We start from the raw sequence: 17851 nt of genomic DNA on the forward strand, positions 1-17851 counted from the left end.
GGGATATTGGCCAAACCAGCTCAATACAATAAATTTGTAAAGAATGAGTCAAAGAACTGGACCCTATATGAATTTAACAACGGCTAGTATGGATTTAAAAAATGATCAAGCAAGAACAAGGTATGTAGGACTGAATGAATTCAATGTCCGAGGAGACAAATTTTGGTATAAATCAACAGAACTAATTACAAATGCAATTTTGATTGCTACAGTAGTTTTTCTCTATTTTTTCGATCTCTGCTTCATGGAGGGTCTCCCTTCTTATATATCTCCTCTTGGATCATTTTGATCCTACACTTGTTAATCATTTAAGCCCTTATTTGAGTGTCTGTCCCATTAGACACTTTTTTTAGCCTTCTGTGAGTGGTGGTAGCGAAGACAGCACTGTTCAGGAGTTTTTTCCACATAAATGCGGCTAGAAAAGTAGTTGCAGTGTATTTAATGCAGTGGTAGCTACTTTTTCTTAGATATTTCTGAGTTCTTATCGCTCTTATATGTGTATGATATACGTCCTTATCGCGGGAGCCTTCTGGAAGGTCACCTAGATTGTTGGAATACATACTTGAACTGTATTCACCACATCCGAGGAGGAGTTCCTCCTCGGACCACCCTCAATCCGTTCTTTCCTTATGAGACTTTAAACTTAGAACCCTTCACGATTATTTACCCCTCCTCAGACATGCTCACATCCTCGGATAAGGCCTAAGGCCTAACATATAATTTTGGACCTATATCCCTACAGACATAAAAACACATTTTACAATAAAAAATAAATGTGAGAAAAAAAAATTATCTATAACTACTAGATCAATTGGACAAATTTTTTTAGAGCATCATTGGATTAGTTCAAATATTTGGGGGGCCGAGTTCCATTTTTGTAGGCTAATAATTAAAATGTTAAATATTTATACATAGTATTAAAATATTTTTAAAATTTTCCACTCATACATGTAGCTCCGCCCTTGTACTATATTATATAGCATATAAATATAATATATTATTATAAATTTGACCAAAATATATGATTGGTTATTCACTTATTTGATTATATGTTTTTTTTTTTTTTGAATGCATTCAATGACATATAATTTCATTTATAATTCTATTTTAGACTATTGTACACAGAAAAATGCCATGTCCACAACATTTTAACTATATTTTCACAATAAATTTTAGGTGGTGGATTGTTATTTGTTGTTGTTGGTGGGTAAGAAAATAATTTTAATGGTGGTTTCAGATTAAAACCAATAATAATCTGCTACCTAAAATTATTATGAATATATCACTTTTCATTGTACGTAATATAAATATATTATATACAGATTAAAAATTTATGATCTCATTTTAAACTTGGCCCCTCAAAGACAAATTCCTAGCTCAATAGAGCATCATTGGATTAGTTCAAATATTTGGGGGGCCGAGTTCCATTTTTGTAGGCTAATAATTAAAATGTTAAATATTTATACATAGTATTAAAATATTTTTAAAATTTTCCACTCATACATGTAGCTCCGCCCTTGTACTATATTATATAGCATATAAATATAATATATTATTATAAATTTGACCAAAATATATGATTGGTTATTCACTTATTTGATTATATGTTTTTTTTTTTTTTGAATGCATTCAATGACATATAATTTCATTTATAATTCTATTTTAGACTATTGTACACAGAAAAATGCCATGTCCACAACATTTTAACTATATTTTCACAATAAATTTTAGGTGGTGGATTGTTATTTGTTGTTGTTGGTGGGTAAGAAAATAATTTTAATGGTGGTTTCAGATTAAAACCAATAGCAATCTGCTACCTAAAATTATTATGAATATATCACTTTTCATTGTACGTAATATAAATATATTATATACAGATTAAAAATTTATGATCTCATTTTAAACTTGGCCCCTCAAAGACAAATTCCTAGCTCAACTACTATTACCAACACTTCCCTTAGTAGTTACACCATCCACAATCATCATCACTATTCAAACACTTTCCTCTTAGGATTCATGGTTTCTGATCATTGTTTTGAGTCACTAATCACTTCACTTGAAATACCTAAAACTGATCTACATGGCATAGCAAAAATTATCAATACCGTCATGAACCCTTAGGATGTAGTGGTAAAACTAGGAAATTTTTTCAGTGGCCACACTAAATTTATACAAAAAAATATATTAAATCTAAAAAATAACCTATTAATCATAGGTTATTAGAGATATTTGGACTGTTTATATTAGCTAAAGATATAACTAGTCTAAATAGATTGGTGGGTTCATTTTTAAGGAATTGAATAAAATATGAATTTTCCACGCTACTTGATGAACTGCAACACACTTAAATGCATTAGTGCTTGAACAACATCTAAAGCAATTTGCCTAGCTGCCACTCGTGGCACACTTTAGTTGGCCTTGCAGTAAGGATGTTTAAGATTAAAGTTTAGAAAGATATATTACTTTCATTTTCTGCCTGTATTCTTTAATTTAGTAACTAAGCCTAATTGGTTAGTAGATTGTTAGTACTTAGTCCACCCAGAATACTTTTTCTTTGATATTAAGAGAGAAATTGACCCTTTGACACCGAGTCGTCCAGGTGTAAGACATTATGTTTGTCTCTTCAAATTGTCTGATTTATGTACATCCACTATAGTTAGTAAATTTGTAATATGATAAAATTAGCCGCCATGAATAACGACGAATTTGCCCATTTTAAAAAAAATTGCGTACAAATTGCATTATCAGACGTCGCATGTGAAGCTTATCATGGATCATGTAAAACAGAGAGAAAATTGAAGAGAATAGGAAAAACTCTTATTGATTATCGCTAACTTCTGGTGAAAGTGGTTGCAAAATAATTAGTACCTACTCTATATATACACACGCTAAAACAGGGACTAATAAGTTTCCGCCTAAATAACTAATAAACAACCTTTCAACAATACAACCAATCAGAATTTGACACTTGTTTTCTTCAGTGCTTAACTGTCACTGATTTCTTCTCTCTTCTTCCTTGACACGTGTACTGCCTTTATATCTTTCTTCACCTTGCACTTGCTACTACTATCCACTTCTTCAAGTTTAACAGATCATTATAGATAATTTGATTTAATTAGAAGGTTGGCCCTTGTTGTTAGAAACTGAAGTTAGATTGAAGTAAGATTGATGAAGCAATGCAAGTGTATAGTTTCAATTTTACTACTGCTTAAGCTACTTAGAGTTTAGTTACTGGTATTATATTAGTATACGTTTGTATATAGAGGAGTTTTTTTTAGTATACGTATTATATTAGTATACGTCTGTTATGTGGTTTCCCGCTCCTTTGTTTCTCTTATATAAAGAACAGAGGCAGATATTTATCAAGATAAGAAATCATTTCACAAGCTTCACAATGTTCACTCTCTCCCTGTGATTCCATTTCCTCCATTGTTAGACCTTCGAGCTTGTATGTGATTTCAACACTTGTGAACATTGATCAAGCACTTTATTTAGCTAGGTACTAGAGAATTATTTAGCCATCAAAATCCAAATGTAGAAATGAATCCAAAGGCACCTGTTTGTTTAATTAATCTGAGTTGTATACAAGGTCATTCAATGATTAATATCCTGACTAAGTTCAGTGACTCCCATTAAATTAGATTAGATAAGATATAATTAAAGCATTAGAGTCGACCTATGTAGCTATCAATTGCCATAAATGCACGCCCAACAATTTTTATTATCATTGAACATTCTAAATGCACGCCCAACAAAAAATGGTGCGCCAACGTGGTAGTAAAAAGCTTTGCTGCTTTGGCCATTCGACAAGCACTAATGCTTACTGTGTTTTGATTTCATTCAAAACTTCCACGAAAAGCTCATTTTCTATGTAATCTGATAACCGTTCAACCCACCATAGTGCTCTTTCAAAATTAACTACAACTTTAGTAATATTAAAACTACTAATCTATTAAAATCACCACATGCTTTTAGTGCGATGATCACTTTATAAGTATGAATACTTGTGGGGTATAAGTACTTGTGGGGTGTAGAAGGTAAGAGCCGTGATTCAAGTTTTCAAGAAGGAATTTTATACACATATATACTTAGATTAAGTTAGAGTAGAATACGGCTGCCATACATTACCAGCACTAACAATATAGTGCCGGTGATTATAAAATTGCTAATGCTCTAAAGATCTTAGTTATAATTTTAGCTGCAAGATTTTTGATGTGCATTGAGGCCTTAACAGTTCACACTGAAATTGCATTATCATTTCGGGTCTTTATATCCTTTGATCAGTTGTGTGGAAGCTATTGAAGTAACCATGACGATGTCTAACAGCTTTTATGGTTACTCTTTGATTATGACTTTCTTTATGCTGTTACTTCATGCATGGTCTCAACTGACCCCAAATTTTTATGATAAAACATGTCCTAATCTTCAAAATATTGTGAGGAATGAGGTGCAAAAAGCTTTCAACAAGGAAAATCGTATGGCTGCCTCTTTGCTTCGGCTTCACTTTCATGACTGCTTTGTAAATGTGAGTTTGAGCATCAAATAATACTGTTATTTTGTCTATTTCATAACTTTTAAATGGTGTTTTTAGTATCTCTAGTTATGAACAAAGAAGTCTCGTAATTTTACTATGGTTTTAAGAGAAAGATATTCCTAGGTCATAAAAGTGTTGATAATTTTAATTAATGAAATTAATAATTCCAAGAATTTGTTGAAAATTTTGCATATTGATTAATATTTGAAAAGTTCTTTCTTTTAATGATAATGATTCTCCCATACTCATTATTACACATTTACATTTTATGTTATAAATGTAAAGATCACATTTTCACTTTTTAAAATGTGTCCATCAATGCATACACAATGCAGATATAGTGTAAAAGAATGTATAAAATCAATGTAAAAGAATATTTATCATTCTTTTAAAAATGTAACGTGAGAAGTGAGAATTCTTATGAAGCCACTCTCAAAGTCTCTAACTTCCTTTTTTCTTTTAACGTTGTGGGGATTCTTTGCCCTTTCTAGGGTTGTGATGGATCAGTATTGTTGGATGTAAGTGGTGGGGAGAAATTTGCCCTTTCCAACTTAAACTCAGTTAGAGGATTTGAAGTTGTAGATCATATCAAAAGTACTGTAGAGAGTGCATGTCCTGGTGTTGTATCTTGTGCTGATATACTAGCCCTCGTTGCCCGAGATTCCGTGGTCATTGTAAGTTCAAATCCTCCTCTTTATGCTTCCTTCTATTTCTATTGACATATATATGATCACTAGCAGAATGATATACAATTTGATATTTGAAAGCAACATCAGAAGAATGAAATGACAAGCATTTATAAGTTTGTTTGTTGTGGGGTTTTTTTTTTTTTCATAGTAAATTCTGTTGTTGCATTTACGCGCAAAACAAAAAAGGCATTTAAACCGAAGTTCTCCATAGGGCCCAAGTTCGTTGATTAGGGCTATGTCCCTCTATTAAATGTAATAAGAAAAGATGAGAAAGATTGGATAAGTATGTCATTGAATCACAAAGTTCTTGATAGAGAGTTTCTTATCTTGACGGAAATTCAAGTACACGCTAATTCACCATATATGTTCGGTAATGGTTTGCAGACTAGAGGGCCATCATGGACTGTTTTGTTGGGCAGAAGAGATGGATTTGTGTCAATAAGCCTAGATGGAACAGATGCCGCACTTCCTTCTGCATTTGACACATTGGATGCAATCATTTCCAAGTTCAAAAGAGTAGGCCTCGATGAAAAAGACGTGGTGTCTTTATCAGGTACTTTTAATATGTGCTCACAAGTCTCAACTTAAATTGCTTCATAACCATAATTGAAAGTCACTGATACATTATTATTTATTTTTTTCCTTTTTCCAAAAATTCTTTTAGATTTCTCTTCTTGTAATTTGTAATCACACATATGACATATCCTCCGTAGTATTCATGATCCAACCATATATGATACATTGAGTATTGGGGTGTATTTGTATAGGTTCTCATACAATTGGACTAGCTAGGTGTGCTGCCTTCAGCAATAGGTTGTTCAACTACTCAGGAACTGGCCTTCCAGACAGCACTATGGATAGAAATATGTTGTCTCAGTTGCAAAAATTGTGCAAGGATGGTGATCAAAACCAGACAACACTACTCGATCAATACACCGAAGGAGGGGGTTACATTAATATTTTTGGCAACCATTACTTTCAGAACTTGCTCAACGGAAAGAGCGTTCTTAGTTCCGACCAAGTTTTATTATCTAGTTCTAAAACTAGTTACTGGGTCCAAATTTATAACGATGATAATGATCTTTTCTTTGACGACTTTGCTGATGCCATAATTAGGATGGGGAACATAAAACCGCCAAGGGGTTCCCGTGGACAGATTCGGAAGAACTGCAGGAGAGTGAATTGATAAATTGTGCTCAACTTAGTAAAATTTGATGACAATATATACACTATAATCTGTTTCTCTATGTATGGTCAGCGTTCTCATGAATCATTATGGCTTATTTTAAGTTTCTATATAGTGTTATTAGTGTGGCTTTGCTTCTGTTTGCATCAGTAGAAATAAGTTTGCGACTTGTAATGTAAAGTATAATATATGGAGAAAAGGAATTCTCCATTGGTTTTATGGGAACAAATGTCAGATTTGTTGAGTAACCATGCTTTTGTTAAAACTTAGTTATCATTGTGATTCAAAGTCAGTCCCTGTAATTATCAGTTCAAATATCTACTTTTGCACCAAAGCATTTCATATATTTTGATTATTGGTTAGATATTCTAAAATTTGAATCCATGGAAAGTAAGTTTCAATTCAAGGTAGCAATACTTTAAGATCTCATGCTAAATAGTCACATGATCAATGTTCAAAGGTCGTTTATGTGTAATCAGGTCACCATTTTCTGATAACAGCTCAAAATCAAATTCAGAAAGGTTCTCTAGAACCTACTTTGTCTTTGTTAGACATATAATGACCCATTCAGTCCAAACCAATTGTAAAAGCTCATATATTTCTAGAACAGGTATATTAATCTTAAGTTGGTCTACCGTTTCTATAGTATATAAACCTTGATTGGATTCATTGTAATTGAAGTACTTAGGGTCCATTTAGGATCTACTTATTTGCTGAAACTGAAATTTTTTTTTGTTAAAAGTACTGTAAATAAATGTAAAAATTAGCTGAAATAATACAGTGAGATTCATAAATAGCACTAAAAGGTATAGTGAGATTTATAAATAGTAGCAAAAATAAACTGAATAGTAAAATAAATTTACAAAAATACCATGCCAAACACACTTAATATCAAATAAGTAGCTGTTAATGGCCTTTTACGTTAGATTTAGGCTATTGGGCTAAACTATTTAAACCTTCTTGTACATTCTCTGTTTCGTGCTTCCACTCATAACTCAATTACTTGCCCTTTGTTTCATACTTCCACTTGTTACTCATTCGCACAAAAACTTCAACAGTATTAATTTCTTCTCAAAAATTAAAATTAAAAAGAAAAAGAAAGTACTATATTCTATTCATGAGCCCAAATCAATCACCAGAAATCTTGTTGAAAGTTAGAGCCTATAGTGGAAGCGTAGACCCTTTTTTCTGACTTTGTTAATGCGGTGATCAAGATGCGAAAGAATTATGAGTCCTCTTAGTGCATCACGTGTAGAGACACACTAAATTTTAGTACTAATTAATCTGAATTGTAAGGTCAATCAAGTCGTGTATGAGGAGATTTTTCTCTTCACTTCTATAAAATGCTTTATTAGAATCTCTCAACTTAAAAAGCGGCCAAAATGGCCAAATATTATCTTAGGCAGAAATATTCGGCGATCTAATACTGTTTGCGAAATAATTAAAGATCTACCACTTTTTTGAAACTCGAGTTTGCTGTATAACTCGAGTTCCATTAAAAATAGCTTGACAAACTTGACAAGGCAGCGCCATCTTAAGGCCAGGGTGGTCCCAGGACCACCCTAAATTGATTTATAATAATAATAATAATAATTTAAAAATTTATATTTGTTTACCCTTCAAAAAAAATTTGGGAACATTCTTAATTTTTTTTATACTAATAAAATTAAAATTTTCTCCATAATTTGTTCTACATTTAGTAGAAGAATGATTGCTTGGTTGTGTACATTGAAAATTGAAAGAGATATAATTTATAGAATTGATAATGAGAATATTATGCAACGATTTCAAAATATGAAAACTCGTAGAAGACAATTGTAAATTTTATGTATTTGCGTGTTTTTTTTATTATTATTGTTGTCAATATATGAACATTGATCAAGCACTTTATTTAGCTAGGTACTAGAGAATTTTTTAGCCATCAAAATCCAAATGTAGAAATGAATCCAAAGGCACCCGCTTGTTTTATTAATCTGAGTTGTAAGGCCATTCAAGGATTATCCTGACTAAGTTCAGTGACTTCCATTAAATTAGATTAGATAAGATATGGTCAAAGCATTAAAATCAACCTATGTAGCTATCAATTGCCATAACACTAATACCAACAATTTTTATTTATTTATTATTTTTTTATAGAACATTCTAAATGCACGCCCAACAAAAATGGTGCGCCAACGTGGTAGTAAAAAGCTTTGCTGCCTTGGCCTTTCCACAAGCACTAATGCTTACTGTGTTTTGATTTGATTCAAAACTTCCATGAAAAGCTCATTTTCTATGCAATCTGATAACTGTTCAATCCACCATAGTACTCTTTCAATATTTTCTACAACTTTAGTAATATCAAAACTACTAATCTATTAGCTAGGTTTACTTAACTATCAAGTGAAGTGCATTCTTTTAAACTCATGAAAACACAGTCTGCAGCTGTGCCATACATCATCAGCACTAAACAATACAGTAACAGCATAAATTATCTTGAAATTGATTATAAAATTCCTAATTCTCTTGAGATCTTATTTATAAATTAAGCCTGCAAGATTTTGCATGTGCATTGAGACCTTAACACTGAAATGGCATTATCATTTCGGGTCTTTTTATCCTTTGATCAGTTTGTGTGGAAGCTATATTGAAGTAACCATGCCGATGTCTAACAGCTTTTATATATGGCTACTCTTTGATTATGACTTTCTTTATGCTGTTTCTTCATGCATTGTCTCAACTGACCCCAAATTTTTATGATAAAACATGTCCTGATCTTCAAAATATTGTGAGGAATGAAGTGCAAAAAGCTTTCAACAGGGAAAATCGTATGGCTGCCTCTTTCCTTCGGCTTCACTTTCATGATTGCTTTGTAAATGTGAGTTTGAGCATCAAATAATACTGTTATTTGTCTATTTCATAACTTTTAAATGGTGTTTTTAGTATCTCTTGTTGTGAACAAAGAAGTCTCGTAATTTTACTATTGTTTCAAGAGAAAGACATTCCTAGGTCATAAAAGTGTTGATAATTTTAATTAATGAAATTAATAATTCCAAGAATTAGCTGATGAAGAATTCGCATGTATAAAATCAGCATAAAAGAATATTTATCATTCTTTCAAAAATGTAACATGAGAAGTGAGAATTCTTATGAAGCCACTCTCAAAGTCTCTAACTTCCTTTTTCCTTTTAATGTTGTGGGAATTCTTTGCCTTTCTAGGGTTGTGATGGATCAGTACTGTTGGATTCAAGTGGTGGGGAGAAATTTGCCCTTCCCAACTTAAACTCAGTTAGAGGATTTAGAGATGTATATGGTATCAAAAGGATTGTGGAGAGTGCATGTCCTGGTGTTGTATCTTGTGCTGATCTACTAGCCCTACTTACCCGAGATTCCGTGGTCATTGTAAGTTCAAATCCTCTTCTTTATGCTTCCTTCTATTTCTATTGACATATATATGATCACTAGCAGAATGATATACAATTTGATATTTGAAAGCAACTTCAGAAGAATGAAATGACAAGCATTTATAAGTTTTTTTTTTTTTTTTCTCATAATAAATTATAAAATAATACTGTTATTTGTCTATTTCATAACTTTTAAATGGTGTTTTTAGTATCTCTTGTTGTGAACAAAGAAGTCTCGTAATTTTACTATTGTTTCAAGAGAAAGACATTCCTAGGTCATAAAAGTGTTGATAATTTTAATTAATGAAATTAATAATTCCAAGAATTAGCTGATGAAGAATTCGCATGTATAAAATCAGCATAAAAGAATATTTATCATTCTTTCAAAAATGTAACATGAGAAGTGAGAATTCTTATGAAGCCACTCTCAAAGTCTCTAACTTCCTTTTTCCTTTTAATGTTGTGTGAATTCTTTGCCTTTCTAGGGTTGTGATGGATCAGTACTGTTGGATTCAAGTGGTGGGGAGAAATTTGCCCTTTCCAACTTAAACTCAGTTAGAGGATTTAGAGATGTATATGGTATCAAAAGGATTGTGGAGAGTGCATGTCCTGGTGTTGTATCTTGTGCTGATCTACTAGCCCTACTTACCCGAGATTCCGTGGTCATTGTAAGTTCAAATCCTCTTCTTTATGCTTCCTTCTATTTCTATTGACATATATATGATCACTAGCAGAATGATATACAATTTGATATTTGAAAGCAACTTCAGAAGAATGAAATGACAAGCATTTATAAGTTTTTTTTTTTTTTTTCTCATAATAAATTATGTTGTTGCATTTACGTGCAAAACAAAAAAAGCATTAAAACCGAAGTTCTCCATAGGGCTCAAGTTCGATGATTAGGGCTATGTCCCTCTGTGTAATAAGAAAAGATGAAAAAGATTGAATAAGTATGTCATTGACTCACAAAGTTCTTGATAAAGAGTATCTTATTCTGTGGTCGTTGTAAGTTCACATCCTCTTCTTTATGCTTCCTTCTATTTCTATTGACATATATATGATCACTAGCAAAATGATACACAACTTGATATTTGAAAGCAACTTTAGAATAATGAAATGACAAGCATTTATAAGTTTTTTTTTTCATAATAAATTATGTTGCTGCATTTACGTGCAAAACAAAAAAGGCATTTAAACCGAAGTTCTCCATAGGGCTCAAGTTCGATGATTAGGACTACGTCCCTCTATTTAGGGTAGGTTTGGTACACTGAATGAGAATTACAATAGAAATTGTAATCTTTATTACTAGAAATAAAATGTGTCGTAATGTAATTGTAGGGACTAGGTTTGGGACACTTCTTTAGGTTGAGAGAGAGTGGACCTAAGCCCAGCTTGCCCTTCAATGAATTTATAGAGAGTGAGCTCAAGAACTAAGCCCTAGTAAGGGATGCAACTGCCTTGCATGGTTGCATGTGGGTTTATCATCCTAAACGTGAATTGAGGTGCACAATGATGCTCGTCGGGCATGTCTCCCGAGGCTTGGCCTTCTTATTATTTCTCTAAAGATTGATTACAAAGGTCCAGAGAACACAAGTCGCTACCGTCCTTCTTAATGCAGATTCTTTTTTTTCCCCCTTTCAAGAGGGACTCCTTACATTATATACCTCTTTCTAAACTGATCCTAACCCTCCATTTGTTGATCAGTCAGGCCACCACTTAAGAACCTGTCCCATCAGCCGCATCCCCATTCCTCCAGTGGGTTGCAGCATCCAAGACAGCACTGTTCAGGAGTCCTGTCCTCATTAATGCGGCCAGGACGTTAGTTGAGGGCATTCAATGCAGAGGTGACAGCTCGCCTAAGACTTGCCCCTTCGCCGTGCTCCCGTCGCCGACGCGTGGCATTGGACTCTCTCCTCCTCGGATATTCAAGAAGGCCCCTCTTTGGTGGGGTGGTGCTCGTGTTTTTCGAAGGTCTTGGATGCCCGAGGATGGGGTCATCCTCGGATATGTTCCTCGGGGGCCGGACCTCGCGTTTTCATCCTCGGACTCCTTATGCATCCTCGGCGCGGGCCCCTGGGCCTGGCTTGGCCCCTGGACCTGGCTTGGAGTGGGCCAAGGCTGTCTGATTTTCTGGCCCCACAGTAATAAATAAACTTATTCATAAGTTTGGTTGCAAGTTATAAAATTAGATTAAAATTTAAGATTTATTTTAATAAATATCTTACTTATATAATTAAATCTCCTTAAAATTGTTATTTTTTAAATTTAAGAGAGATGTGTTATTTTTATGATTTTTTATTTTTATATTGGAGTAATTGTTAGATGTATATGGAAAGTTTTTTATTTGAAAATATTTTAAAATTTGAAATTATTGTACTTACTAAAGAATAGCTAATATACCACTTTTAAAGAGAAATAGTTATTCTTCATTTTGAAGAATAGTTATTCATTAGCTATTTATAAGAAATAACTATTCTTTATATTAAAAATATAATCAAACTAAAGAATAGCTAAATCATAGGAATAACTATTACATTACCTTACTTATTACAGTATACCAAACATACCTTTAATATAATAAGAAAAGATGAGAAAGATTGAATAAGTATGTCATTGAATCACAAAGTTCTTGATAAAGAGTATCTTATCTTGACGGAAATTCAAGCACATACTAATTCACCATATATCTTTGGTAATGGTTTGCAGACTAGAGGGCCATCATGGACTGTTTTGTTGGGTAGAAAAGATGGACTTGCGTCAAAAAGACTAAATGAAACAGATGCCGCAGTTCCTTCTGCATTTGACACATTGGATGCAATCATTTCCAAGTTCAAAAGAGTAGGCCTCGATGAAAAAGATGTGGTGTCCTTATCAGGTACTTTTAACATGTGCTCACAAGTCACAAGTCACAACTAAAATTGCTTCATAACCTTAATTGAAAGTCACTGATTCATTCTTTTTTTTTTTTTTTTCTCCCGAAAAATGCTTTTAGATTTCTCTTCTTGTAATTTGTAATCACACATGACATATCCCCCGTAGTATTCATGATCCAGCCATATATGATGCATTGAGTATTGGGGTTTTATTTGTATAGGTTCTCATACAATTGGACTAGCTAGGTGTGCTGCCTTCAGCAATAGGTTGTTCAACTACTCAGGAACTGGCCTTCCAGACAGCACTATGGATAGAAATCTGTTGTCTCAGTTGCAAAAATTCTGCAAGGATGGTGACCAAAACCAGACAACACTCCTCGATCAATCCACCGAAGGAGGGGGTTAAATTAATACCGAAGGAGGGGCTAAAATTAGTATTTTTGACAACCATTACTTTCAGAACTTGCTCAACGGAAAGAGCGTTCTTAGTTCTGACCAAGCTTTATTATCTAGTTCTAAAACTAGGGATTGGGTCCAAATTTATAACGATGATAATGATCGTTTTCGTGACGACTTTGCTGATGCCATGATCAGGATGGGGAACATAAGTCCGCCAAGTGGTTCCCCTGCACAGATTCGGAAGGACTGCAGGATATTGAATAGATAACTTGTGCTCAACTTAGTAAAATTTGATGACAATATATACACAATAATCTGCTTCTCTATGTATTGTCAGCGTTCTCATGTATCATTATGGCTTATTTTAAGTTTCTATATAGTGTTATTAGTGTGGCTTTGCTTCTGTTTGCATTAGTAGAAATAAGTTTGCGACTTGTAATATGAAGTATAATAATGGAGACAAGGAGTTCTCCATTGGTTTTATGGGAACAAATGTCAGATTTGTTGAGTAACCATGCTTTTGTTAAAACTTAGTTATCATTGTGATTCAAAGTCAGTCCCTATAATTATCAGTTCAAATATCTACTTTTGCAAAACACCAAAGCATTTCATATATTTTGATTATTGGTTAGATATTCTAAAATTTGAATCCATGGAAAGTATTGAGACATCTGCTAAAGAAGAAGAAGTTGCAGTCAAGAAGAAAGAAGACTTCAAGGAATGCACTGAAGGTAAAACAGAGCAAAACGACACAGCTGACACTAAAAGGAAGAAAGCAAAGATGAAAGGCTAAACGATGTCGTGTACTTAAGTGTTAATACTCAACTGATTAGCACGTGTAGATATTGGCACCTATGAGTTAATGTTAGTGGATTACAGCTGTCACTCTAATTAGGAGATTAGAGTTTGTTAAGTTAGTTAGAATTCTGTTTTGTCTGCTTCGTGTATATAAAGCAGAGGCACAATGTAAAGTTAATTAACCTTTTTCCATTTTCTGATTCTATTGAGTAAAATTCATTATCTTCCAAAGTCTTTTCTTCCAATACTCTCTAGAACTCTTTCGTAACATGGTATCAGAGCTTCAATAGCTCATCCATGGCTTCCGCTTCCAACACAGCTTCAGAATCTGATCCAATTCCCACCGATACTTCTAACATTGCAAATCACAGTTCTTTCAATCGTTCACTTCCAATGGAGGATGCAAATACCAATCCATCAAGCCCTTACTTCATTCCACCTACAGATGTTGTCCTTGTTTCTCAACCACTGATCGGTCCTGAAAACTATCTCAGTTGGTCAAGGGCTGTATTTCTATCATTGAGTGGAAGGAATAAATTTGGCTTCCTTGATGGTTCGATTTCCATGCCTGATCTCTCTCATTCTCTGTATAATGCTTGGCACAGAGCAAACACCACCATTCTTTCATGNCAAGAATGAACTCGAGGACGAGTTTATTTCAAGTGGAGGGGTCTGATGTAGGACAAAATATTCTAATTAATTTCTGTAATCTTTTATATTTGGTATTTTTTTGTAATTTTCGTTATTTTAGGTTTAGGGCATTTATTTCCTTGTTTTTAGGTGCATTTAATGCTTTTTAGGTCAAATTTGATTCCTGTTATGGTTAGGTATCAATTAGGAGTTAATTTAGATTATATTTTCTTGTCAGTCAAGTTTTAAGGAGCCCTTAAATAGGCCCCTAAGTCTGTAAACGTTTTTCAGAGACTATTATCAATAAACACAGACTTTTGTCAAATTTTCTTCTGGTGGATTCCAGACCTATCACCTTGTGGATTCAAGGAACCCCTCGTGGACTCGAGGTTTACTACCTAGGAACTAACAGTTTAGTTTCTGTCCATCAAAGAGAGCATCGTGTGTGCTTTTCTTTAGGCTTCCGCGACATCAAGTACATAATATCAAATATGTAGCTGTTTATGGCTTTTTATTTTTATTTTTATTTTTTGAGAAATAATTACAACATACTGCTAACTTTGCAGTTTAAATCCTTTCCCCCCAGACCTTCCAGTACTTTGTACATGGGGAGATACCAATTCAACTACAAGGCTTTTGGCAGCTTTTTATATTAGATGTAGACTATTGGGCTAAACTATTTAAATCTTCTTGTACATTCTTTGTTTCAAGCTTCCGCTCAGAACTCAATCACTTGCACTCTGTTTCATGCTTCTACTTGTTACTCAATCACACAGAAAGTTCAACCCTACTAATTTCTTCTCAAAAATTGAAAAGAAAAAGAAAGTACTATATTCTAGTCATGAGCCCAAATCAATCACCAGAAGTCTTGTTGAAAGTTAGAGCCTATAGTGGAAGAGTAGACCCTTCTTTCTGACTTTGTTAATGCGGTGATCAAGATGGGAAAGAATTATAAGTCCTCTTATTGCATCACGTGTAGCAATACACTAAATTTTAGTCCTAATCATTTCAATATATATATATATATAAAAGTAGAAATCTCATATGGGAATGCATGAGGTCCTACCATATGTTGTTCTAACCTTCCATTTAGTTTTTTAAACATTTTTTATTAAGTTTTTAAACTATTAGCCAATAACTTATAATAACTTATAGGCAAAAATGCAAAACTGACTCTCTAACTTTCAGTCTTTTTCATTTCAGTTTTTTAACTTTCAGTTTTGTCATTTTAGCCCTCTAATTTTCAATTTTTGTCAATGCAGGACTGTGTTAAAACTTAGTTAGGGACTGCCGCTAATTGAGCCAAAATAACGTCGTTTTGGCTTTTTTATTTTTTATTTTTTTATAAATAAATTTCATAATTTAAAGAAAAAAATAAAAATCTGTAAAAAGAAAAAAGAAAAAAAAGAAACCAATTCAGAACTCCATCACCGAACTGAGCTCATTCTTGCCAAGCTGGATAGTGTACTTCTTTCTCACTTGGTGATTCTTTGCAATATCTAACAAATTATATACCATCTTAGAGTGCTTCAATTTCAAACATGTGCATAAAAAGTAAAAACTCTGAAATTAAGAGTTACTGGAATGAAATAGCCTTACACAGCTGAGACAAGGATTTTCTCATACTAATAAGAGTTAGTTACTGAAGCAATACAGTAATCCAGCAAGTACAACAAAGAATAAGCATAGACTAAAGTTATAGAAGATCCAGCATATGAGAACCCATCTTCCTAATCACACAAACCCCATTAATCTCTCACAAATACCGAAATCAATCTAGCCATTGCTAACCCAAATTTGGGTGTAAATACTAACACCATATAATTAAAAAAATACATGCCTTTTTGGAGTTTGTTGAGATCGTTAGATTTGGCTTCGAAATCGCGCTATAGCCCTTGAATAACGGTTGAGGAAGACATTTGTGTGTGTTGCTTCTTCTTCTTCTGGTTTCTGACTCTCGCTGCTGCTGAGTTCTCTGGTTTAGGTTTTTTTTTTTTTTTTTTTTTTTTTTTTTTTTTTTATTTTTTACAGATTTTTTTTTCTTAAATTCTGAAATTTATTTAAAAAAAAAAAAACCCAAATGATGTCGTTTTGGCTCAATTAATGGCAGCCACTAATTGAGTTGTAACGGAGTCCTGCATTGACAAAAATTGAAAGTTAGAAGACTGAAATGACAAGAATGAAAGGTAGAGAATTGAAATGAAAAAGACTAAAAGTTAAAGGGTTTTGCATTTTTCCTAACTTATAGAAACTTATTTTTACTATTAGTTATTAATATGAGCTGAGGTTGACAATTAAGCCGAATAAATGTAATTCTTTAAAAACAAATAACTATCATCTCAAAATAGACAAAAAGCCCAAGCCCAACCATTATGATTTATGACCTAAGTCTGAACTATCCACCCATTTGTAACTCAAAACCGATAAAGTCTAACCCATTCCCATAGTTGTGTATATCAAAAGTTAAATCTCTGTGTTTGCCGTTTATCCTCAAAAAAGGTTAAAGCTTTGTGTAGCCAAATTTGTATTATTAAGTGGATTATAAATATTTAAGATAGTAATTAGTATTTAGAGTGTAGATTTGGAGTGATTTATCTTTTTTATCTTTTTTTTTCCCTCTTTTGTATGATACTTTACTTTCAAGAAATAAAGTACTGGTAATTTTTTTTTCACTTTTTTTTTTGTAAATTTATATTATTAAGTGGATTATAAATATATAGATAGTAATTAGTATTTAGAGTATGGATTGTGGAGTGATTTATCTTTATCTTTTTCTTTTTATGGTACTTTAATTTTAGGAAATCAAGTACTAGGTAAATTTTTTTTTTCACTTTTTTTTTGTAAATTTTATATTATTAATTGGATTATAAATATTTAAGATAGTGATTAATATTTAGAGTGTAGACTGTGGAGTGATTTATCTTTATCTTTATCTTTTATTTTTTCCCATTTTGTATGATACTTTCTTTGAAGAAATCAAGTACTGGGAATTTTTTTTCTTTTATAAATTTTATATTATTAAGTAGATTATAAATATTTAAGATAGTTATTAGTATTTAGAGTGTGGATTGTGGAATGATTTATTTATTTATTTTTTAATCTTTTTGTATGGTACTTTACTTTCAATAAATCAAGTACTGGGTAATTTTTTTTTTCACTTTTTTTTCTTTTGTAAATTTTATATTATTAAGTGGATTATAAATATTTAAGATAGTAATTAGTTTTAAGAGGGTGGACCATGGAGTGATTTATCTTTATCTTTTTGTTTTCTTTTTATTTTTGTATGGTATATTACTTTCAAGAAATCAAGTACTGCTTTTTTTGTTGTTGTTGTTGTTGTTGTTGTTGTTGCTGTAGGG

The 17851-nt window shown here is 32.6% G+C and overlaps 1 protein-coding gene and 1 pseudogene across 1 annotated transcript; both read left to right on the plus strand.

Moving 5' to 3' along the window:
• Positions 1 to 4110: 4110 nt before the first annotated feature.
• Positions 4111 to 6517, plus strand: LOC111992722 (peroxidase 59). The gene is made up of 4 exons (XM_065771163.1): positions 4111 to 4525; positions 5026 to 5208; positions 5608 to 5776; positions 5991 to 6517. Exons 1-4 carry the CDS (start codon positions 4310 to 4312, stop codon positions 6407 to 6409), a joined length of 987 nt encoding a protein of 328 aa, XP_065627235.1. The 5' UTR covers positions 4111 to 4309; the 3' UTR covers positions 6410 to 6517.
• A 2572-nt stretch (positions 6518 to 9089) lies between these two features.
• On the plus strand, positions 9090 to 13576 carry LOC111992715 (peroxidase A2-like; annotated as a pseudogene).
• The last annotated feature ends 4275 nt before the right edge of the window (positions 13577 to 17851 follow it).

This window comes from Quercus suber, unplaced genomic scaffold, assembly GCF_002906115.3.
Source record: "Quercus suber isolate HL8 unplaced genomic scaffold, Cork oak 2.0 scaffold_40, whole genome shotgun sequence".
NCBI classification, from domain to species: Eukaryota; Viridiplantae; Streptophyta; class Magnoliopsida; order Fagales; family Fagaceae; genus Quercus; species Quercus suber.